The sequence below is a fragment of the Babesia bigemina genome, assembly GCF_000981445.1.
Source record: "Babesia bigemina genome assembly Bbig001, chromosome : I".
Classification (NCBI taxonomy): domain Eukaryota; phylum Apicomplexa; class Aconoidasida; order Piroplasmida; family Babesiidae; genus Babesia; species Babesia bigemina.
In genome coordinates, this window is record NC_027216.1 from 162,395 (window position 1) to 182,297 (window position 19,903).

Sequence of the window (19,903 nt, forward strand, 5' to 3'; positions counted from 1 at the left end):
GCCTTAAGGGGACCTTTTCGAGACGATAATCAAGCGAATAGGCCGTGGTAGCCTGCAACATAAGACATTAGAATCCGACTTTAAGCGGTTCCACCTTCACAGCAGCAAAAGCCGCGAGCTAAAGCATACTCGTACACATGCGCTGATGGTACTTGTTAGTGTAAACAACGGCGCATCGCAACGAGCGGCCTACACATCTGCGGACGTGTCGGTATCGTTGTGTGGTCGTTTAGTGCCCAGTGCGGCGCTTATACGGCGCGCCACGTCCAGGTCGTTTCTAGCCGCAAAAAAAAATTAATGCGCCATGTGTATGAAATGATATGCCGGCAAGTGGTCCACCTTAGCCGGGGTTTGGCGTTTGCGGGCTGGAGTCCTGAAACTGAAAGATGAAGAGGCAACGGTCGCCGCAAATAAATCGGCCGTATGCGGCTGTGTTAGACGGGCTGGATGGTGTCTTGCGGAGGTACCATCATTCCGTCAAAACGTGGCATGCCGAGGGTTCGGTCTGCGCGCAGCGCGACGCTGCTACCGACGTGTCTTCTACACAGAAAGGGTTCGGAGCTAATGTGGGCGCCTCCTTCGACGAGGAAGCTGCTCCTTCGCCTGAATCCGCCACCAGCCGAGTTATGGAGGCTAGCAACGCCTTGCCCGACCTGCTCGGCGGCATTCTGTACGACTTCGGCAGGGTCATGCAGCGTGAAAGCTCGCGCTTCGATGCATTCGACGTTTTGTACCGCGCTGTGGCCAAAGTACGCGATAGGGAGGCTGCCGTGAAGGCGGTAAAGCATCGACGGCGCTCTGCGGTTCCGCCAGTGAACGTCTACCACCAGCTGCTGGCCCGGCGCATGGGACGTGGTTCTGCTGTCAGCGCCCTGGGAGATCGGCCGTATCGCAAGGTCGCCAAGCGCTTCAAGCGGGCGGCGAACGTCTGGGGGCACCACTGCTGCCTGGACGAAATCGACCCTAGCAAGCCTTACAACGAACCGCCGCAGGTGCGTTGCATACGCTTCGACAGGACCGGCGACGTGCTCATCACCGGGGGCGATGAGGGCATTATCAAGCTCTGGCACACCTTCAACTGCACCCTGATAACGAGTTTGCGCAAGCATGCAGGCGGCGTGGTCTCCATGGATGTGCACCCGAACAACTACTTCATTTTGAGTTGCTGCGACGGCGGCGAGATGTGGCTCTGGGAGATCAACGGCAACCTTTACAGGCCTCATAAGCGGGTGTCAAGCCCGTTCAAGTACCTGTGGTGCCGGTTCGCGTCCTTCGGGGGCAGCGTCGGGGGTGTGGCCACTGGCTTCAGCGATCGTTGCGAACGGGAGATCGACAGCACCTTGGTGGTGTGCGTCACCACCGACTCCAGGCTATCCGTCTACCGCATGCGAGACCTCGTGGTATCCTCTAGTGGGAACAACGTCGTCAGGGAGGTGGCGCCGTTGTACGTGGTGGAGCTGTTCAACCACAACATAAAGGCGTACGACGTCTCACGCCCGCTGATGCACGACCATTCGTTCCTGATCGCCATCGGCATCGAGCCCATGTTCTTGGAGGAGTTGCGTCTTGCCGACGACGCCGCGTCTTCCGCACTCTCCATCCTGCAGGGTGAAGCCGCATCACGCTCCGCCGACCGCGCTCAGGGGCAGTATGGCAAGATCACGTCGAATGCGCTTTGTGCGCTCTTCAACATCTCCACGGGCTCGTTTCTAGCATCCTTTGGCGACTCCGCTGCCGCAAACAGCGCATCGGGGATGGATCTGGACACCACGGCTCCAAGTGTACCGGAACGGCGTAGCTCCGTTCCCGAGGGTGAGGTCGGAACCGAATTCTGCGTATGCGACGTCTCGATGGACGCGTTTCTGGATGTTGCTGGGAGGTGCAGGTGCTGCCTTAAGCCGGTGCGCACTTTTACGTTCAGGGAGGTGCCACGGTCGTCCCCCAGGGACTGCCTGGCGCATTCGGAGGAGTCCTCTCCCAACGCGCGGGGTTCCAAAGCTGACGCAGGGCCGTTTTCGCGCCCAAGTGCGCCACACTTCTGCTGGAAAGTGGATGCTAACGAGCTGGAGACCTACATCCGGCGGGAGCTGGAGGGATACGCCATCCACGAAGAGTCGCAGGTCGCGGCATCCGTCAGGTTCGGCACCAACAGCATGCCGTTTGGACGCTTGACGTCTACGGTGGTCTTTCCGTCCTACATGGACACCCCGTATCTGTTATTCGACGCCTTGGACGCGGAGCAGCGTGACACCGGGAACTTCGACGACCTGATCTACCACGTGCAGCGTGGCCACGAGCTGAGTCCCGACGTGTGTTTCGCTAACCACAGCCTGAACCACGTCACCGGCAGCGATGACGGTAAGGTGTTTCTATGGGTGCACTGTGGCTCTACGGTCAAGTTCAGGAGCACCCCGCTACCCACGAGGTGCATAAATAGATGGGTGTGCAACGATTCTTCAGAGACCGCACCCTGTCGCCAGGCTCCAGCCATCTTCGATCCGGCATTCATAGCGGAACCGCCAGTGACGGTTGCAGAGTGTGCAGCTGATGCGCCTATTGGTCTATTTCCAGATACAGCATTTTCCAGCACACAGGAAGGCGCGGATGTTGGGCGTGGTTCCACATTTGCGCCCATGGATGTCGACATCGCAAAATCTGAGGACACTAGTATGCAGAACACTGACCTTGCTACAGAAGCAGTTGACACGTCAGCGAACGTGACTGAACTGGATCTCACAGTGATAAATTCCGGCACGTCGGAACCGGCGCCACCCTCTTCACGTGATGATGCTTCGGAAAAAGGTAAGCGACATGGGCATGGAGCGGCTTCTTTGGCGAGTGGTCATCTACCCAAGGATGGTGATAGTAATGCTGTGGCTGAAATGGAAGTGGAAGAATGCCACGACTATTGCAGGCCGCCATGGTTAACAGACTTGACATCAGAGGACTTGGATGTTTGCGATACATTCCTGGCAAGTGATAGGGTGAAGCCATCTATGCGTGAGAAAGAGGTGTACCAAAGCAGGAATGCTCCATCAAAGCTTTTTAAGGAGGGCGACTCCAGTAAGCAGCATATGAGTGAGTCCGGTCACCACTACATGGTAACGGCTATTGCGTGGTCCGTGAACGACGAGTATATATTCATCGCAGACAGCATAGTCACGCGCTTCAACGTGAAGAAGCTGATAACGGCGTCCCGCACCATATTGTCAGGGGTCTCGGTTTTCACATCTCAGGGTATCCCCGTTGCCGACTTCCTGCACAACGAAATCAGCCATCACGTCGGGTGCGTGAAACCGCACCCGCTGACCGATGATCTAGCCCTGGTGATCACTTATGGCGGGGTGATTTATGTACTGTCGGTCGAGAGCAAGTCGGTTGTCAGGAAGCTGGACTGCGGGCCGAACGCCGTTTGGTTGGACGCTGACTGGCACCCTGGCGGGATGTACTTTGCCGCCTGCCAATCGTTCGGCTGCTTCTCTCTGTTCACGGTTGATGGTCTGCTGAGCAACTATCGCGCTACACTCAACAACCAATGTGGGTACAGCGACATGCTGCCCATAAATACGTCGGCCTTCTACTCTGGTGCGGAGAACGAATCTGTGGACATGCGGCGTTACCACTACGGGTCAAATCTCATGCCTCCGCTGGAGCTGGATGGGAAGGGCTGCAGCGAAAGCTTGCGGTTCTACACGGCGAGCTCCGTCCACACGGTGCTGGACGACAACCACTGCGAAGTCCTCTACGCGTGCTCACCGGTAGCAATGCAGGTCGATGACACCAAGCTTTGGCGCAACCGTCTTCTAGACATGTCAGTGGTCCCAGCGCATCTCTGGCTGCCGATTTCGGTATTGAGCCGCATCCCGCTGGATATCAACGTGGTGGAGTTTTTACAGTGGCACTTCGGCGTCTACGGTAAGTGCGACGTCCCGGAGCTTATCGCCTGGTTTCTCTGTGTGAACAAGTTGGACGTGCTAGGAAATTTCACCAACCGAGTCCGTCGCGTGGTTTGCCCGTATGGAGGTGTTACATGCGTGGCCTGCCAGCACATCATCACGAGCTCCGATCGTGCGGAGCGGTATGCAGAGTTGTCGGTCGAACAGCACGGAGCGAAGTCCAAGGTCAACGAGCGTGGCGACATCATTGCCTGCTTGCCCATTGCGTTGCGCCCGCAGTCCTCCACCGCTCCTCACCCCCCTGCAGCGCCGATTGAGAGGCGACCGCAAGCGGTTTCTCCGCTTAATAGGGCGAATGCAGCGGCTACAACCACGCGTTACAATCAGGGTTCACGTGCCCAAGTCGTTTCGAGGTCGAGTGAAGGCGGGCGATCAGGCTCGGGCACACGCCACACTTCATCGAGTCGGCTTCCTCCCACAAGGGTGCAGCCCCCCCGTGGCGCTGCGGCTAGACCCAGCACAGGCGCCTCCTCGACAACTGCGCAAACGTTCACTGATGCTGCTCACACGAGGGCGTCGCCTAGAAGAACCGCCGCGCCGGTTGCAACGTCACCAGCTCCGGGTTCGCCGAAGGAAACCCCCGCTTCAAATCGCGCAACTTCTCAGATGCAGATGGGATTGGCAGAGATAGATCGTGCGCTCGCGCGGGTCACCTCTGACGAGCGTACAGTACGACGGTTGCGTCGTGAGATGCGCGTCAATCAATCTTCGGATGACGAGTCACCGACTGATCGCGTTAGCAGCAGCTACTCATTCCGCAACCGTCGGCAATGCGTAGAAGGTGGCGTTAAGAGAGAGTTGGAACGAGCTACGTATCTGGATGGAGTTCTAGGCCCGATTGGTTTGTCCAAAGCGGCCCACCAGGCGTCGAGCCCACTTGACGCAGTGTGCCTGCTGTGTGGTTTCGGTTCAGACAGCTCAAAATCCAAGCGTAACACGGGAGTCAAGGTATATATCGGCGGTTCTACATTAGTGAGGAACACCTTGATTGGTCCGTTTGCTGTGTCCAAGCGGTACATGGACATGATGGAACAGGAGTTCCCCAAGCTGTTTGACCGCATGGGCAACGAGGTGTTCATGCACGTGGGATGTTTGGCAGCTGCTACCAATCTCGTTCTCGACTCAAGCGGGCATAAGATTGCGAACCTGCTCGAAGTGTTGATACGTGGCATGCATGACAAGTGCGCGTACTGCGGCGGCAGCTCCGCGACGCTTCACTGCAGCGGGACTGATTGCAATCGGGCATTCCACTACCCCTGCAGCATCACGTGCGCGGAAGACGAGGCGTACCAGCGTCAGCAGCCCACATCGCGGCGCAACCCGTCATTCTGGTCAAGGATGAACAACCCGGTAGATCCGCTCTTGTGCGACCGTTTTCTGTGTCTGGAGTGCACGCTGAAGGACTGGATAGACGGGTCCCCATCTGTGGAGCCGCTCTGCACGGGCGAACACTTCCTCAGCGATGAACCCCGTGCGTGGTTTTACTCGGATGCGAGGGATATGTATCCCAACTGTTACGTCCCCCAGGGTGGCGACTTGATATTCATCCCCCTCCAGGCCAGAAGTAGCATCAAGGCGAACAGTGCGATACCGTGGTCATCCGCCTTGCACACGCATATTCTGGAGGTGAAGAAGATCGACTATCGATTTTGCGGTGAGTGGTTTGCATAACGTTGCTTTCACATCCATGTAGGCCCGATATCTGGTGACATCGGCATCTGCTCGGTTCTGTGGGTTCGCCAGATGGACAACAACAAACGCCAGTCGCTGTTTTACCGCCCAGGCGACCTTACCGTGTTGACCTTGGTGGATGTGCTAGTTGGCGTTTGGCGTTTGGACAAGGTCAACGTCGGCGATTCCGTCAAGGTGCTTTGTGCCGACGGGTGGAAGGACGCTACAGTGAGTGGCATCAAGGACCCTCTGGTTTGCAGTGCCAATTACAATCTGGTTTCTGGCGATTTCAGCACGGCTAACGTGTCCAGACTGGGTCGAGCTGCCATTGACCTGGGTACGAACTGCATCCAGGCCAAGCTTGTGTCCGACTCGTCGGAGCAGTGGTACTCCGCGTGGCAGTTCCGTATTGACCCCGCCAGTGAATCGAGTCTGTCTGACGAGTTGCACCAACGTCTGTTTCCCGCCGAGGCGAAGGAGGAGTTGATCAACCTGACATTGGACGGAAGTTTCGAGGAATTTAATATTTTGCCGAACTGGGCGGAGTGCGATGAAAGTTGGGTTCGCACGTACTGGTCCACCGTTGCATGCCCGATGTCCATGGAAAAGGTCCGACAGCGCATTTTGAATTCGTACTACATGTGCCCCCAGGGGTGCCTGTCCGATCTTGAGGTTATTGTGCGCAACTGCAGGTTCTTCAATCCGCCGTCCAGCGTGCTCTGTCAGGTCGCTCAGACGCTGGAGCGGGCAATATCCACAACTCGAGACGAGATTAGACGCGTTATGAATGCGGAAAAGTATGCTAAGTTGCTGATTCAGCACTTGCGACCCTTTTTAGACCGCTTGTTCGTAGCTCCCAGCGCGTCTGACCATGAGGTTGTTGGACAGGATAGCATTACGCCAACACAACCTGATTCAATGTCGCAGAGTCAGCCATTCGACGCAGACGTAAGTCCGGCGTCCACCTTCGGGGCCATCTCACCAACGCAAGCCGCCGACTGTTTCGACGACGACGATATGCCCATCCGACGTTCAGCGCGTTTGCTACGGTCACGGGCTTCAGTGAGTGATGATATACAGGCACATCGACCCCCACAAGCCTCCACGGCGCCACTGAGGTCCGAGATCCAAGAAGAAACTGGTGATTCTTTAGGCAGCGAATCTCGGCAAATATCTTCACGAGAGGATGCGGGTTCCGTTATTCGCCATATAGGCACTTCATCCTCCAGTCGGCGATCGTCCGTGCCATCGGGGAGCACTCAAGTGCAACATCCTGACAGCGGCAGGCCAACGGCGGCCGGCGAACTGCAGGCGACCAACCGTCGCACCTCGTCTCGTTTGGCGGCCATTAGTGAGAGGGAGGCAGAGCAGGCGAAAAACGCCGCTCTGGAGAGGCAGCGGCAGGAAGAGGAAGAAAAGCTTAGGCGAACGTCTGCGTCACGCTATAACCTCAGAGGGATTTGACGCTTCATGAGAACAGTATTGTAGTTTAAAGGGCTTTAGTGAGCACTGTAGAATAAAGCATTAATGATAATTGCATAAGCTGGCAACCAACTGACCGAATTTCCAGGTAGTATCTGGAATCCACCAAAATACGATTCGCATATTACAGAACACTCGGTGATTGTACGCTTACAAGTCATATAACTGGATCCAATGGACTGGAATAGTCCAAAGTGTCCCTAAGAATTCAGGCAATACAGCGGTGCCTCCCAGAAAGGGGTTGTTGACTGGCGGCCTTCCACTATTTTTGAAAGGCAAGTAAGGCCACACCTTGACTTATCAGATTTATAGTGATTGTGTTGAATGATGATTCTCTTATAATATATCCACTAAATCTACTGATTTCGCGACACCCACACACTCCTTATGCTGCGCTGCTCATAACGCCGCACTTCTGTTTAGATTCTACACATTAGGGTGTCAGATGGAACGATACCATGGATGTGGATGAGCCTGATGTAATACCGCCCGGCGTTAACCTCACTGCTTGCCTAGTTCTGAATCAGCGCGACGATGAGTGCCTCGGTTTTGACTTCGTTAGCTTCCCAGGAAGCAACGAGGTTATGGGCGTCATAGATCTCACTCCTGGAGCGCATTTGGTGTATGTCAAAGACGGACAGCCCAACGGTTAGTTTTGTTATGCTTCTCCAAAGAACGGTTATTGTGATTTTCCCTTGTGTTTGGATTGTAGCTGGCTTTCAGACGTAGCCATTGATTTATGTAATATATATTCGTAATTGTTTGAAGATTCCACTGGAATCTTGTGTTTTAGAAAAAGTACTGCGTGGATTTGTCGGTCAAACTGTATTACGCTGGTCGATTTTTATATGTCGATTTGCTTAAGCGGCTCATTAAAACGTGCAGAGGAAGTAGACAGAAGGCTAGGAGAGTTCTTGTATATTGAACCGGGTACTTGCACGGTTCTTAAGCGATCGAAGCTCGATGATGGCCCTCTGTTCGAAGTTGCAAGTGAAGAAGAAACTCGCAGTTACCACTCCGGTCTAGTTGCGGGGCACTTTCACGGCAAGCTTGCTCGCGTTCCAGATGAGCTGCGTAATCTGTGGTATGATCTGACGCAGTTCATAAGTGTGGATGTGATCCGGCTCCTGCGACCCATTGTCAAGAAGCCTTCATCGCGCTCTACTTCCGCGCAACAAAAGACTAGCAAAGCAGTCAACGATGATGAACAACAGCGTCTCAGCTTACCTTCGAGGGCATCTGAAATGTCTCAAGGTGCTGCGTCTACTTCCATGGATGAAAAGGACTCCGCGTCAGTGAGGGATGCTACTATAAAAGACCATGTATTCAACGACTCGCAGTCAACAATGGATGTAGATGATACGTCTGCAAAATCTGAGGGTTGCTCGCTAAGTCGCGACGGCCATGCCGAACCTAATATCGCAACGTCATCTAAAGGCCTCCCCGACACAGCATGCCAAAACAGCTACCCAACAAACTGTTCTAGTGCCGACGATGGGGAAGACACCGCAGAGCATTACAAAGAAATATTGGAGCGTCTTAACTCGTTGAAATGCCAGCCCGGGCTGCTTTGCGAGACCTTCGGCGTTATAGGGAATGGCCGCGGGCGATCTGCATCATCCCCTACAGATGATACTAAGCTGCGTGCTGATCGTTCTAAAAGGCATAATATTGATGCAGATGGTAGTAGCAATATTCCTACTGACTCCGCATCAGTCGCAAATCGATGTGACACTACTCTCGATTTTGAAGTCCCCCGAGACCAATGTACCATTTATTATTCCGATCTGCAGAAACTGAATCGACGCATGAAATCAGGAATGCACAAATGTGCATCGAAAATAACTGAGATGCACCTGGACACAACGCATATTTTGGATGCCATCGTGGAGCGTCACCATGAAAGAGACGCCATGCTGCCACTCTCTACCACGGATATGGCAACATCAAAAACTTCAGACATGGCCGTGGCAGAGCATGAATATGACGTGGAGTCTAAATATTCGTGTGTTCTAGGCGAGTATGAATACGCGTTTTGCGTTTTCATGCTCAACTTCCACTACACGTCTTTTGAGCACTGGAAGTCGCTGTTCCGTGCGTTTTGCAGCGCCGAATCGTTCTACATGCTCAACACGAAGCTTTCGGAGCATCTTATGAAAGTCATTAAGCTGCAGTTAGAAACATTTGAGTCCGACCTGTACGAGCCAGACAACTTTTTCGCATATCACCTCAGTTCGTTAGAAGAAATCATCAATGACAACCAGCCCCAACTTGCAGGCTTGGTGGATCCTTTCAATGCCATAAAAGAGACCTTCAAGTTGAAGTTCGGCATCTCGTTTGAAGAAGCGACGGCTTTGCAGGACGGGGTTCAGTTCGTTGACTCATCACTACTGCCAAATGTAGTATAAACCAGCACAAAGCGTGCTTAGTGCTTTGCTGGTTCACTTCTTCATCTTTATCGAGTATCACTCAGCTCTAATTTCAGTAAGCCTTTCGACGAATCATCAAACCTGTGCGCTGTGTAATGTCCAATGCCACACGGCAGTACATACTGGTCTGACTGCATAATTGTGCACAAGACCTATTCGCAACTAGTATCTGAATCGCTGAGTAATACCTTTAAAATGTTTGGAGAAGATGGTAGCACTCAAACGACGATAATGTGGCCTTTTTGAGTAACTATGACTGAAGATATATGATTGGAGGGCCTCTCTCCACGGCATATCCGAAGAAGGAACAATGCCGTTTAAGCAAATTCGAATTAAGGGTAGGTTCTTTTTTAAATTAGAGTCTGTTTTGAGGGTAAGTTGGCATCTTATTCAACGATTGTCGTAAGGATAAGGCTGAATCAACTGGCTACGTTGATGTTGATAAGCCGTGTAGGGAAAGATATGGTGGCGAGAAATTACATCTCAATATCCCGTAAATACCATATTTGGCATGACAAAACCCGTCTTAGAAGTGCATTGCCCAAGCACGGACGACAGAAGATGCGTACGTTGCCACTTAACACACACTATCCAAATAGATAGAGGATGTCTCACTGAGAACATTTTAACAACGCGTTCTAGACATTGATGTTTTGTTAATTAAAGTACGACATCATGTGTACATTTATCTCATAGATTCGGGCCATGGAGTATGTGCAGAGATTTTCCTAGGCTTTTTGCTGTCTAGTTGGCGGTCTGGACTTTGCGCTGGCATTTTTTTGACCATCAATAAAACTTTGTGCATTCCAATGTAATCGCATATATATAAATTCAGTTTCTACATTGACAAATTTTAGTATTGAACGTAGCTTCCGTCAATATTAGGATGTGAAATGCGTAATGATGGCCAACATTGGAATTATAATTCGATTATCCGTTTGCGCCATATCGGTGTGTTGGATCAGAAGTATCTCCGCATTACGTTGTGATTTCAGGGATCCGCATGGATTACCCAGCGGACAAGCCCTCATTCTGTGCAATATGGATATAGGCTTATCGAGCTCCGGGACTGTGATATGCCCTCGCCGAGTCAACGACACCGAATATGTATGGCATCCTCAAGCAGACCCCGACGAACACACTCCGGTTAACACCTACATCAGCTACAATGGTGTGATTCGCTCCGTTGCTCTTTCGGATGTGATTCTCAGTGAATCCGAAGATCGGTTCATCTGGTTCGAATCCAATGCGTCAAAAACAAAAATGCATTTAGAGTTTTCAATGGATAGAATATATGCCATTACGGAACACCGCTTCATATTCATCTGCGGACCGCGTGAATTGTTTTTGTCCGAAATATTGCAGAGTCACCTGGACCGTCTTAGGAGTGGCGTTCAAATGCAATCTTTTTCCTGGAATTCATCCACAAGGTTGGCTAGAGAAATCGTGAAAATAGGGAGTGGTTTGGGCATATTATTCTTATATAGAGGACGATATCATTTACCTCTTCAAGGCTGTGGGAGTCGCCCTTCACCGCTATTTGCTTCGGATAACGAGGTGACTGTGGATCCGATCACAGGCATTCGTTCATGTGTGGCTGATCCTATGTCAAAAACAAGAATTGGTTTTGTTTGTGAAGGCGTAATAGAACCAGTTGATTGCATGAAATCACTCTTGAATACGAATGGCGATGTTGTAAGTGTTCCTGCACCATATCCGTATTGGAATATCCATAACCATGCACCGTGGGTGATAGCGAAATACTTTAATGACGTCGCATTACCACGTTTCAACGGCGAATGTCGATGCATAGATCCTGAGACTGGTCACGTCAAGGCAAGGATGGAGATCCGTTGGAAAACTGAATACGTATGTGACATAGCTAGCTTGATATTCCGAAACCGGGTGCGCCGTATCCATGATAATTGGTGTTCGGTTGTCCTCCATCCTGGCAGTACATTGACCATAAAGTTCCCAATAGAACACGTCGATGCAACGAATATAGATCAGGATCTCCCCAGTGTTATAGGACGGGGGAATCCCCCCAGCTATTTATTCGCAACTAAGTTTCGTCCGAAGACGTTGACGGTGTTTCGGCAGCTAACGCGAATTTATGGTAATACTTATGGCGAAGTCATGTACCGTAATACCATTGCTGGCGATGCGCTCGAATTGGATGTTTCCCGTATGTCCCAAGGAGTGGTGAAGCTGAAGTATCAGGAGAACACGCCGCTGGCGTTAATCGGGGGATTGAATTCGTTCTTTTATCATTGGACATTGAAGGCAATAAAGGGTTATGAGTTTGATAAGATTCGGGCCGTCGTCGACGTCTCCTTTGCGTTTACGCATCAGTATTACATTGTAGGTTGCGACCGAGGGGCATCAAGCGTCTTTTATCCGGAAATGAACACACAATATTGCTCGAATGTGACCATGGGCAACGGCATAGGAGAAGTATACGAATGCTCAGTCTATATTTCAATGGACGATTGGCAGGCTGGCATACGCTGCCAGCCAGATGAAGACCTTATGCCGGATAATTGTAAATCTGCGGTATACGATCTGTACTACAATCAAATAACCCCGTTTCCGGAATCAGTGCGAAGTGCTACACATCAAACTATTCCAGGCTTCCAGGTTTTCGACTTCGAATTCATAGAAAGTATTCCTCTCAGCTATGCTTGTATATGCGTCGACGAAAATGGGTATGAGAAGTCTAAACTCGTTCTGGAGTCTTACGGTGAAAAAACGCGATTTTACAGAGTACGTCATGAAGAGATGTCTCATGCACCAATTCCTTACATATTGCTTCCGGGGAGTGAGATTGGAGTATTAGATGAATGGCCGGCATTACCCATATCGATTGTTTTACAATACATATATCCAACTTACGCCACATTGTACGTGGGGACAACGTTGTCAATGACTTGTGCCCTTGATCCCGAAGTTCGAAACCGTACAGGTAATGGGCTAATACGAACGTCATGGCTTCCAAATCGGCCCCAAGAATTCCATTATGTTGTTATTCATAGATCGCATGGGCGTGAGCTTATTAGGAAATCGCACAACGACGTCATTATTGGTGCGACGCATGGTTTTCGAGTTGTGAACAATACATACCTAGTAGTATACAAACATTTAATAATAGAGTCTCGTAGAGGAGCTATCTTGATATCGAAGGATCCAGCTCACCGTCACTATGTGCCCATGACATTTGTCTGCGGCAAGGTACCCGATGAGTCGGATGGGGTCATCATGACTGGCAACACCTTAACATCAGACGGACCTGAAACCTCGGCAACGCATATTATAGGATTAACTGGGCGATACACTTGGGACGTAGTTCAAGTTGCCGTCGAGACAACTGACCCCTACATGCAAGGCTGCGGCGTCACATACGCATCAGATGAGTTGTTCAAACCGGAGACACCCAAGCTCTACGATGCTGACGGACAACCTCAGTTTGGATGCAAGATCGACATTAAAGCTGCTAAGGAAGCGGCTTTCTACTGCCCAGCACCGTACGTCCTGGACCCACCCAACTGCTTCGACCAAGTGTTAGTGGAGGGTGAAGCAAAGAGTTTGAGTGACATCAGCCAGTCTTTGGTAGCATCACATTCCAACCACTTCATCATTCTAAAGTTCGACAGTGATAATATAGGACCTGGGGAGGAGCTGCGCCAGACGCCGCCATTGGAGTGCCGCTGCACCACCGTTAAGCGCATAGTCCTATCAACCATCCAGATCGAGAACTACTACTCCAAGTAATGAGTAGATGAAACTCGGTAACCTATTTGGCAATGACGCACTGTAATCGTCATACGTCACGTTGGTCGATCTGCTGGGTTGTGTCTTCAGTGAGAGCATTGCTTTGTGAAGAGTGTGGTAATTGTAATTACCAGTCTAACGACATGTTCTGGTGTTGTCGTAGCTTTTTGTAACTAGTGTGAACGGCCGTGGACCCTGTGAAGACTGTGCTGTGGAATTAATTGTCACAACCATTTAGTTGGGCACTGTCTACCGCAGGTATGAGGAAGGTGCAACTTGGAGATTTGAATCGCTGCTCGCAATTTGACGCCTTGGCGATGCCATGAACACGCAACAAAGCGTAGAATACGGCACCTTGAACGAGACTTCGCTGACGCCCCCAATTTGGGTGAGCAACCACTGGGGCGGTGCCTGAGCACGTTGGTCGACCGCTGGGAGTGGGTGGATAGAACGTGTGGATTTCACCTTATATGGGCGAATCTCGGTGAATATTTGCCTGTGTATGAGTTAATCTTCAGGGTGGTGGCATTTATCGTCAACATTGTGATAAGCCTCGAGGTCGTAACCCCAGACTGCACCCCACATGCTACTTCGGGGGCACCCCGCAAACCTCGTTATCCACTTATTTAAACCCCGAAAGGGTTGCAGTGCGCGTCAACACGGTACCATTCCAAGCGTAGATTTGGCGTTTTATCAATTCTATCACGGGTGAGTGTAATTTGTTTCAAATTATGGTTGTAAACCAGTGCTACAGTACATGCGTTAGCTACGGGTAGTAATGGTGTATCAGAGTTGCAAGTTCTTGTAACAAGATTACGAGGGCAAACATGGACTGTAATCATGGCTTGTATCTCTGATTGAAGAGATGCTTTTGAGCTAAACGTATATTGGTCACTATTTTTGCAACATGGCTTATCAAAGGGGTAACCGGAAGCCGTTATTGTCTGAAGGCCAAGAAAAGCCAAATAATTCGGCAACGTATGTTTTGAAGAGTCTATACACGGATGGTGAAGATCACAGGCTAAGGGAGATACAGGAGGCACTGAAGCGCTTGAAAAAGCTTATGCTACGGACCGACGCTTTACATAGTGACATCCTGAGCGATCTTCGATCATATGTGACCTTGTGTTTGAATAATCAAACAGGACATTCACCATCATGTAACGGTAATAATTGTAAGCAGCAGCTCTGTTGTCTTTTTCCGCAATTACAACGCAGCTGTTTAGGGGCTCGGCTTGCAAATGGACAAATTATCAAAACCTCCAAAAGGTGGCATAATTTAACGAATCAGTGCAACATGGCGTATTTTGCGTTTACGGACGCCCCTCGCAACGTGAAGGAAGGTATTGACTGGCTGATAGCCCTGAAAGGAACTGATCCAGAAAACAACATAAAGGCTATAGGTGAGGCAATTCACAAGTTTCTCGCAGACAAGCCTGTCGGAAAGATGAAGATTCCAGCCCTCGAGCGAATCAAATGCATATCTAAAAATTTTTTGCAGCAGGAGAGTATAAAAGACTGCCCGTTGGTAAATGACATGCTGAGAAAATTCAATAAGGCGTGGGATAAAAGTGCCGGTAAATGGCTCAAGCGCTTGTTTCGTATCTACGAAAGCGATTACAAGAACGTCATACAGTCCAAGGGTCTCACCGCCGAAACGATTTCAAACAACCTAGGCAAGGTTGTATACGCTTGTGAGGAGTTTCTGCGAGGTATCAAAGTCCCCGGCCAGTATAGGTCTGCTTACAGTTCGGAAGCAATGTTCTATGCAGCATGCGCCAAATTCCCTGAAGCTTGCGCAGTTGTTGTCGTGGGTATTGCGCCAATGTTGTACGTAGGCCTACAGTCCTTGAGTGATGCAAGCGTAGATGCATTTTTGAGGTGGCCGCCCTTTACTGCGTACAATCGTATGCAAGAGGTGTTAAAAGCCGTGGGATACGTAGAACCGGGGTGCCGCCGTGGCATGAAGGCTTCGCATATCCTCAGTGCGTTTAGAGGTTTTAATTTGCGCATATTTAAGAACATTTATGATTTCGCGGGGTTTTGGGCTTTCTATTGAGTGGATATTGCGAATAATCTGTGAAATCAGCTACACAAAACTGGGTTGTATCCGCTGTTCCAGTAAATTGGCATCATTAAATCTCGGGATGAATATCTGATTTGCGAAATGTAGTGCAAAGAAGCTTGGTGATTACGATCTCCATCCACTACACCGTATTAACGAATGAAGCAACTCTTTTTGGTTTTTCCCGCATTGTATTCAGTACTGTAGCTGTCGGTTTGTGGTTACAAGGCTAAGCTATTCAATGTCCGTATACCCGACGGACATTGTGGAGGCCCGAGGCATGTAAATTGCTGTGCACACTTTATGCCTTATCATGTGGATGGGAAATAAATGTCTCCACCGCTAACTAATTGGCATATCAGTTGTTCAAACACAAAGCATTTGTTGAGTATTAGGTGTGTAAGCCCACTGTGGAAATTTTAATCAACAATTTCATATTCAATCGTAGTTAGTCCTTTTAGGACTCATGGGATTAGTTATACCCAAATTATCAACCATAAAAGAGACCAGTATAAGGATGTGGCGTGCATAGATACTATGAATCCGTTTTTTGTTTGCCTCGTAGCAACGGGATGGACGGAACTTATCCTGATAAAATCATATAAAACCTGTCTTCACCTATGGTATACACGGACCTAATTGGATGCATAATCTATCCCGTCGCTTTGTTTTGTATCTTATGATGGCTTTTTAGACGTGGATAAAGTCGCGACAGATATAGTAATCGCTGACAATGCAGAAACCATCCGCACCACTACGATTCACCGGTAAAGTGCCTCTCACTTAGCAGGCTGCGTTAGCAATAGGATCAACAAGGTAATATTCATATGTTTTTAGAGTTTGGAGCATTACGCCAAAGGCATACTGCAGGATATACCACACAACACGGATGATTCAAATTCGAAAAAAAAGGCACCACGCGATAGGCCGCACAGCTGAAATGCAGGAACTTCGGGAGTCACCCTAAGACATAGCTATAAGATAAAAATCAAGCACTGTTCACCAACCAGGACTCCATGAGCAGTATCAGCTACTACGTTGGATAGTTCTGCGGATATTGGCCACTTCGCCAGGATTTACATGTATGTGGACAAGAGACTCGCAATAGCAGAGGCATATGCACTGTGGACACAAAATCTCTATACACCCAGGAATCAACTGGTCTGGGTCCTCACATCAAGCAACTCTACGGTTTATGCACGAAAACCCTGTAACAGATTTTGTTTGGGAGAGCATTCAATCTACTGAAATAACTCAAGACAGTAATCTGTATGGGGACTGATGTGGTGATGCGATATAGCAATAGGCATACGCTAGGCACACTCATGCGGGATATGGATGCACGAAAACACGTTTCGAGATAAATAAAATCTATAATTTTGTGGTTACCGACTCTACATTAGGATATTATTACGAATATCGATGTCCGTCTTGACCACACTGACGGCATCCAACGTTACCGATAATAAAACCTCTTATCATACGCATTATGCATCAAGCGAGGGGCCCAGATGTTCTTAGTATGTATTAAACGCAACAAGGAGCCGAATGCAACCGATTACAACAACACAAACACGCAACACTTAGATGCAACGGCACCCACAAGAATAAACGTTCTTTAGTTATACATGGTTTTGCTATATTCAACAATGCCAAGATGAATATTGACAACAAAATAAAGCCACGACCAAATGTACTAAACAAATTACCAAAGTTGTTTGTTTGAACATACAACATTAATGCACCACATAGTTGCTGAACGATGTCGAGCACCAGGTGATGAGGCGGCTAATGCTTTGACGTCTGGATACCTCAATGAATGAAGCCACAGCCCACAGAGCAACAATGGTCTGCGGAATAATTGCAATTTTCGTTAGCTACGGGCCGTTCGTTGCTTCACACGTGCCAAACGAACTTGGAAAACTACAGACACCCTTACTGCGTACCAATGTAGGAATTGCGTGAATCTTAGACAGCAAACGTGACGCTAACTGTTCCTGCCAGCACGGAAATGACCATATAAACCGACGCGCTGCGGGCGTGCCTATGCCGCATTGCATTTTTCGTATGACAAACACCTTTTCAGTGCAAGGGCGTGAAGTCGCGCTTAAGAAGTCTGCTTGAGTGCACATCTACACCTATCGCAACGCACATCGAGGTACTGAAGCAATGCTTCCATCAGTTCCGGTGATATTTAGACTACTTATAATTGTATATTACTACATGCCTGTAGTTCGTGTCAACTTCCTGTAGAAACGCCTCGTCAGTGGCGTTTAAGTTGATTTGGCGACGTCAAATGGAGCGGCTATAAGGTCAGGAGCCACGCATGTTTTACTTAAGTATATGTATTATCATTTTCCTTATTCACTATTAAAAGTGTTTGCCGCAGTTCCCTAGATTCTAGGTAAATGTCTATGCGTTGTTCTGTGGTGCACGGCAATGTGTATACAACAATGTCGTTGATAATGATGGCATGATAGGTCACATGTCATATATTGTCGCCGGTTTCATCCAGAGCGATTGTATCGCAATGGGTTGCTACGACAAATGATATCATAGATGTCTAATGCAGTTCACATCTCGATTCATACATCACGCGTCTTGAACTGCGGTTTGTTTGTAAACCTGTCACAGAATGCTCAACCAATAGTTATGCAAAACAATGTCTAAACACCAAAAGCCAGGATCTACAGGAGGTGATGTGGAATCTGGAGAAAATGGTGCAAAGAAACAAACTGAAGACTATGGCACCTTCGGTCAAGTGTTGTACCACTTGGTGTCTTTCACGGAGGGGTATGAACAGCAGGTGTTGTACTTGTGCATGAGGCTCTTCGAGTCAACTATGGGTTTCACGAAGCAGCAGCAGACGATGTTGATGACTGTGTCTATCATGTCGCGCTTATGCTTCTCACTTGTTTGGGGGCTGCTAGCAGATGCGTTTGAGACTAACCTCGTGATGTCTGCTGGGTTATTATTCATGGGAATCGCCTCCATTCTGCTAAGCGCCACGTCACGCTTCTCGTCGGTAGGTTGCAAGCGTTGCACTGCTCATGGTGTCTGCAGATCCTCTTCTTGCGCTTCTTACATGGCGCCGCATTCGGCTGCATCTATCCAGTTCAGCAAAAGATTATCTCGGATAAAGATGAGGATGATGATCGCAACAGCAGCAGCAGCACGTTCACGCGTCTACACGCGCTGAACTGCATTGGCCGTATGCTGTGTGCTGCAATAACCACGGAGGCTGCTCAGAACATCTTGCTGGGATTTATCGGCTGGCGTGTGTCATACATTGTGTTGGGTTACGTATGGATTTCGGTTGGCATAGCGATTGTTTTTGCAATGCAAACTGATAAAGAACTAATATCTCCATATAAATCCATAATGGGGTTCGTCGATCAAATATCCGGCGCTTTTAAAGCGGTTTTCACGAATTGGTCAGCATTCCTGTGTATCTTTACGATGTTAATCGCGGAGGCCCCTATGTGCACTTTGCCGTATATGATCACGTACCTGGAGTACCTGGGAGTGTCTGATATGAAGGTCGGCATTGCGATTTTGGTAACGACCATTGGTGGCGCGGCGGGGACTGCTGCTGGAGGAATAGTTATCGAGAAAATTACAAGTTTGCATACGGATTATGGCGAACTGATTGCCGGAATCGTCGTGATGGGCGTGCGATTAATCGTTTGTGTGTTGTTCTTTGTGTCACCGGCGCCAGACGGACGTTTGATGTGGTACCATTACATAGAGTTTGCGGTTCTCGGCGCGACATTGGTAACCGTTGGCGGCGTGGATAGACCTATCATGAGAAAGGTCATCGAGGACAAGTACCAGGCCAGCGCGTCCGCGATCATCCAGTGCATATCGGGTATCTCGATCAGCGTCAGTTTCGTCGAGATCTTTGCGTACGTGTCAGAGAAGCTGCATGGTTACGCCCCGTCAACACAGGCAATTGATGACATGGACGCGGCTCTTAAAGATAACAACACCGAGGCCCTGAGGAAGTCGACCATGTACATGATCGTGATAGGCTCACTGCTCAACATCGCGTGTTACGGTGCGCTGTTTGCCACTTATAAACAAGATAAGGAGAATGTTGTGACGGAAAATAAGGTAGAATGGAAGGAAAGGGAGGCAAGGTTTGAAAAAAGGGAAGAGATAAAGAGGCTAGTGAGTGAGAGAACGTTAGGGGAACAGGCAATATCAAAACTGCCAGAGGATTCAGATCGACTACATAACGTGTTAGAAATGCCTGTATCAGAACCAGAAGAGGAAGTAGCAGACTTAGGGGAAGAGGAAGCAGCTACACGCAGGTACGGGAGAAGTGACAGCACGGATGGTTATCTATCGTCAGAAGAAGCGATACAGGAATTTATCCGCAGTGGAGGCAAATAAACTTCCCAATACATTGCAGAATTTCTCTGTGCTTTGGTCACACAAACGCTTGGTACACTATGGTGATGAATTCTCTTTACACAAGTGATAGGCGATTCTTGATCTTCGTGTGATCACGTGCGGTTGATGTTTCGGAT

The 19,903-nt window shown here is 49.4% G+C and overlaps 5 protein-coding genes across 5 annotated transcripts; all 5 read left to right on the forward strand.

Annotated features, from left to right (window-relative positions):
* Nucleotides 1-386: 386 nt before the first annotated feature.
* Nucleotides 387-7,091, forward strand: BBBOND_0100670 (hypothetical protein, conserved; the record flags this gene model as incomplete). The annotated part of the gene is made up of 2 exons (XM_012910470.1): nt 387-5,610; nt 5,650-7,091. The coding sequence occupies 2 exons, from the start codon at nt 387-389 to the stop codon at nt 7,089-7,091; spliced, it is 6,666 nt and encodes a 2,221-aa protein (XP_012765924.1).
* A 476-nt stretch (nt 7,092-7,567) lies between these two features.
* On the forward strand, nt 7,568-9,517 carry BBBOND_0100680 (hypothetical protein, conserved; the record flags this gene model as incomplete). Its single annotated transcript, XM_012910471.1, has 2 exons — nt 7,568-7,757; nt 7,995-9,517. 2 exons carry the CDS (start codon nt 7,568-7,570, stop codon nt 9,515-9,517), a joined length of 1,713 nt encoding a protein of 570 aa, XP_012765925.1.
* Nucleotides 9,518-10,441: 924 nt separating this feature from the next.
* BBBOND_0100690 (hypothetical protein) lies at nt 10,442-13,306 on the forward strand (the record flags this gene model as incomplete). The annotated part of the gene is made up of 1 exon (XM_012910472.1): nt 10,442-13,306. The coding sequence occupies one exon, from the start codon at nt 10,442-10,444 to the stop codon at nt 13,304-13,306; it is 2,865 nt and encodes a 954-aa protein (XP_012765926.1).
* Nucleotides 13,307-14,213: 907 nt separating this feature from the next.
* BBBOND_0100700 (hypothetical protein) lies at nt 14,214-15,365 on the forward strand (the record flags this gene model as incomplete). Its single annotated transcript, XM_012910473.1, has 1 exon — nt 14,214-15,365. The coding sequence occupies one exon, from the start codon at nt 14,214-14,216 to the stop codon at nt 15,363-15,365; it is 1,152 nt and encodes a 383-aa protein (XP_012765927.1).
* A 2,668-nt stretch (nt 15,366-18,033) lies between these two features.
* BBBOND_0100710 (hypothetical protein) lies at nt 18,034-19,766 on the forward strand (the record flags this gene model as incomplete). Its single annotated transcript, XM_012910474.1, has 2 exons — nt 18,034-18,396; nt 18,435-19,766. The coding sequence occupies 2 exons, from the start codon at nt 18,034-18,036 to the stop codon at nt 19,764-19,766; spliced, it is 1,695 nt and encodes a 564-aa protein (XP_012765928.1).
* Between the last annotated feature and the right edge of the window lie 137 nt (nt 19,767-19,903).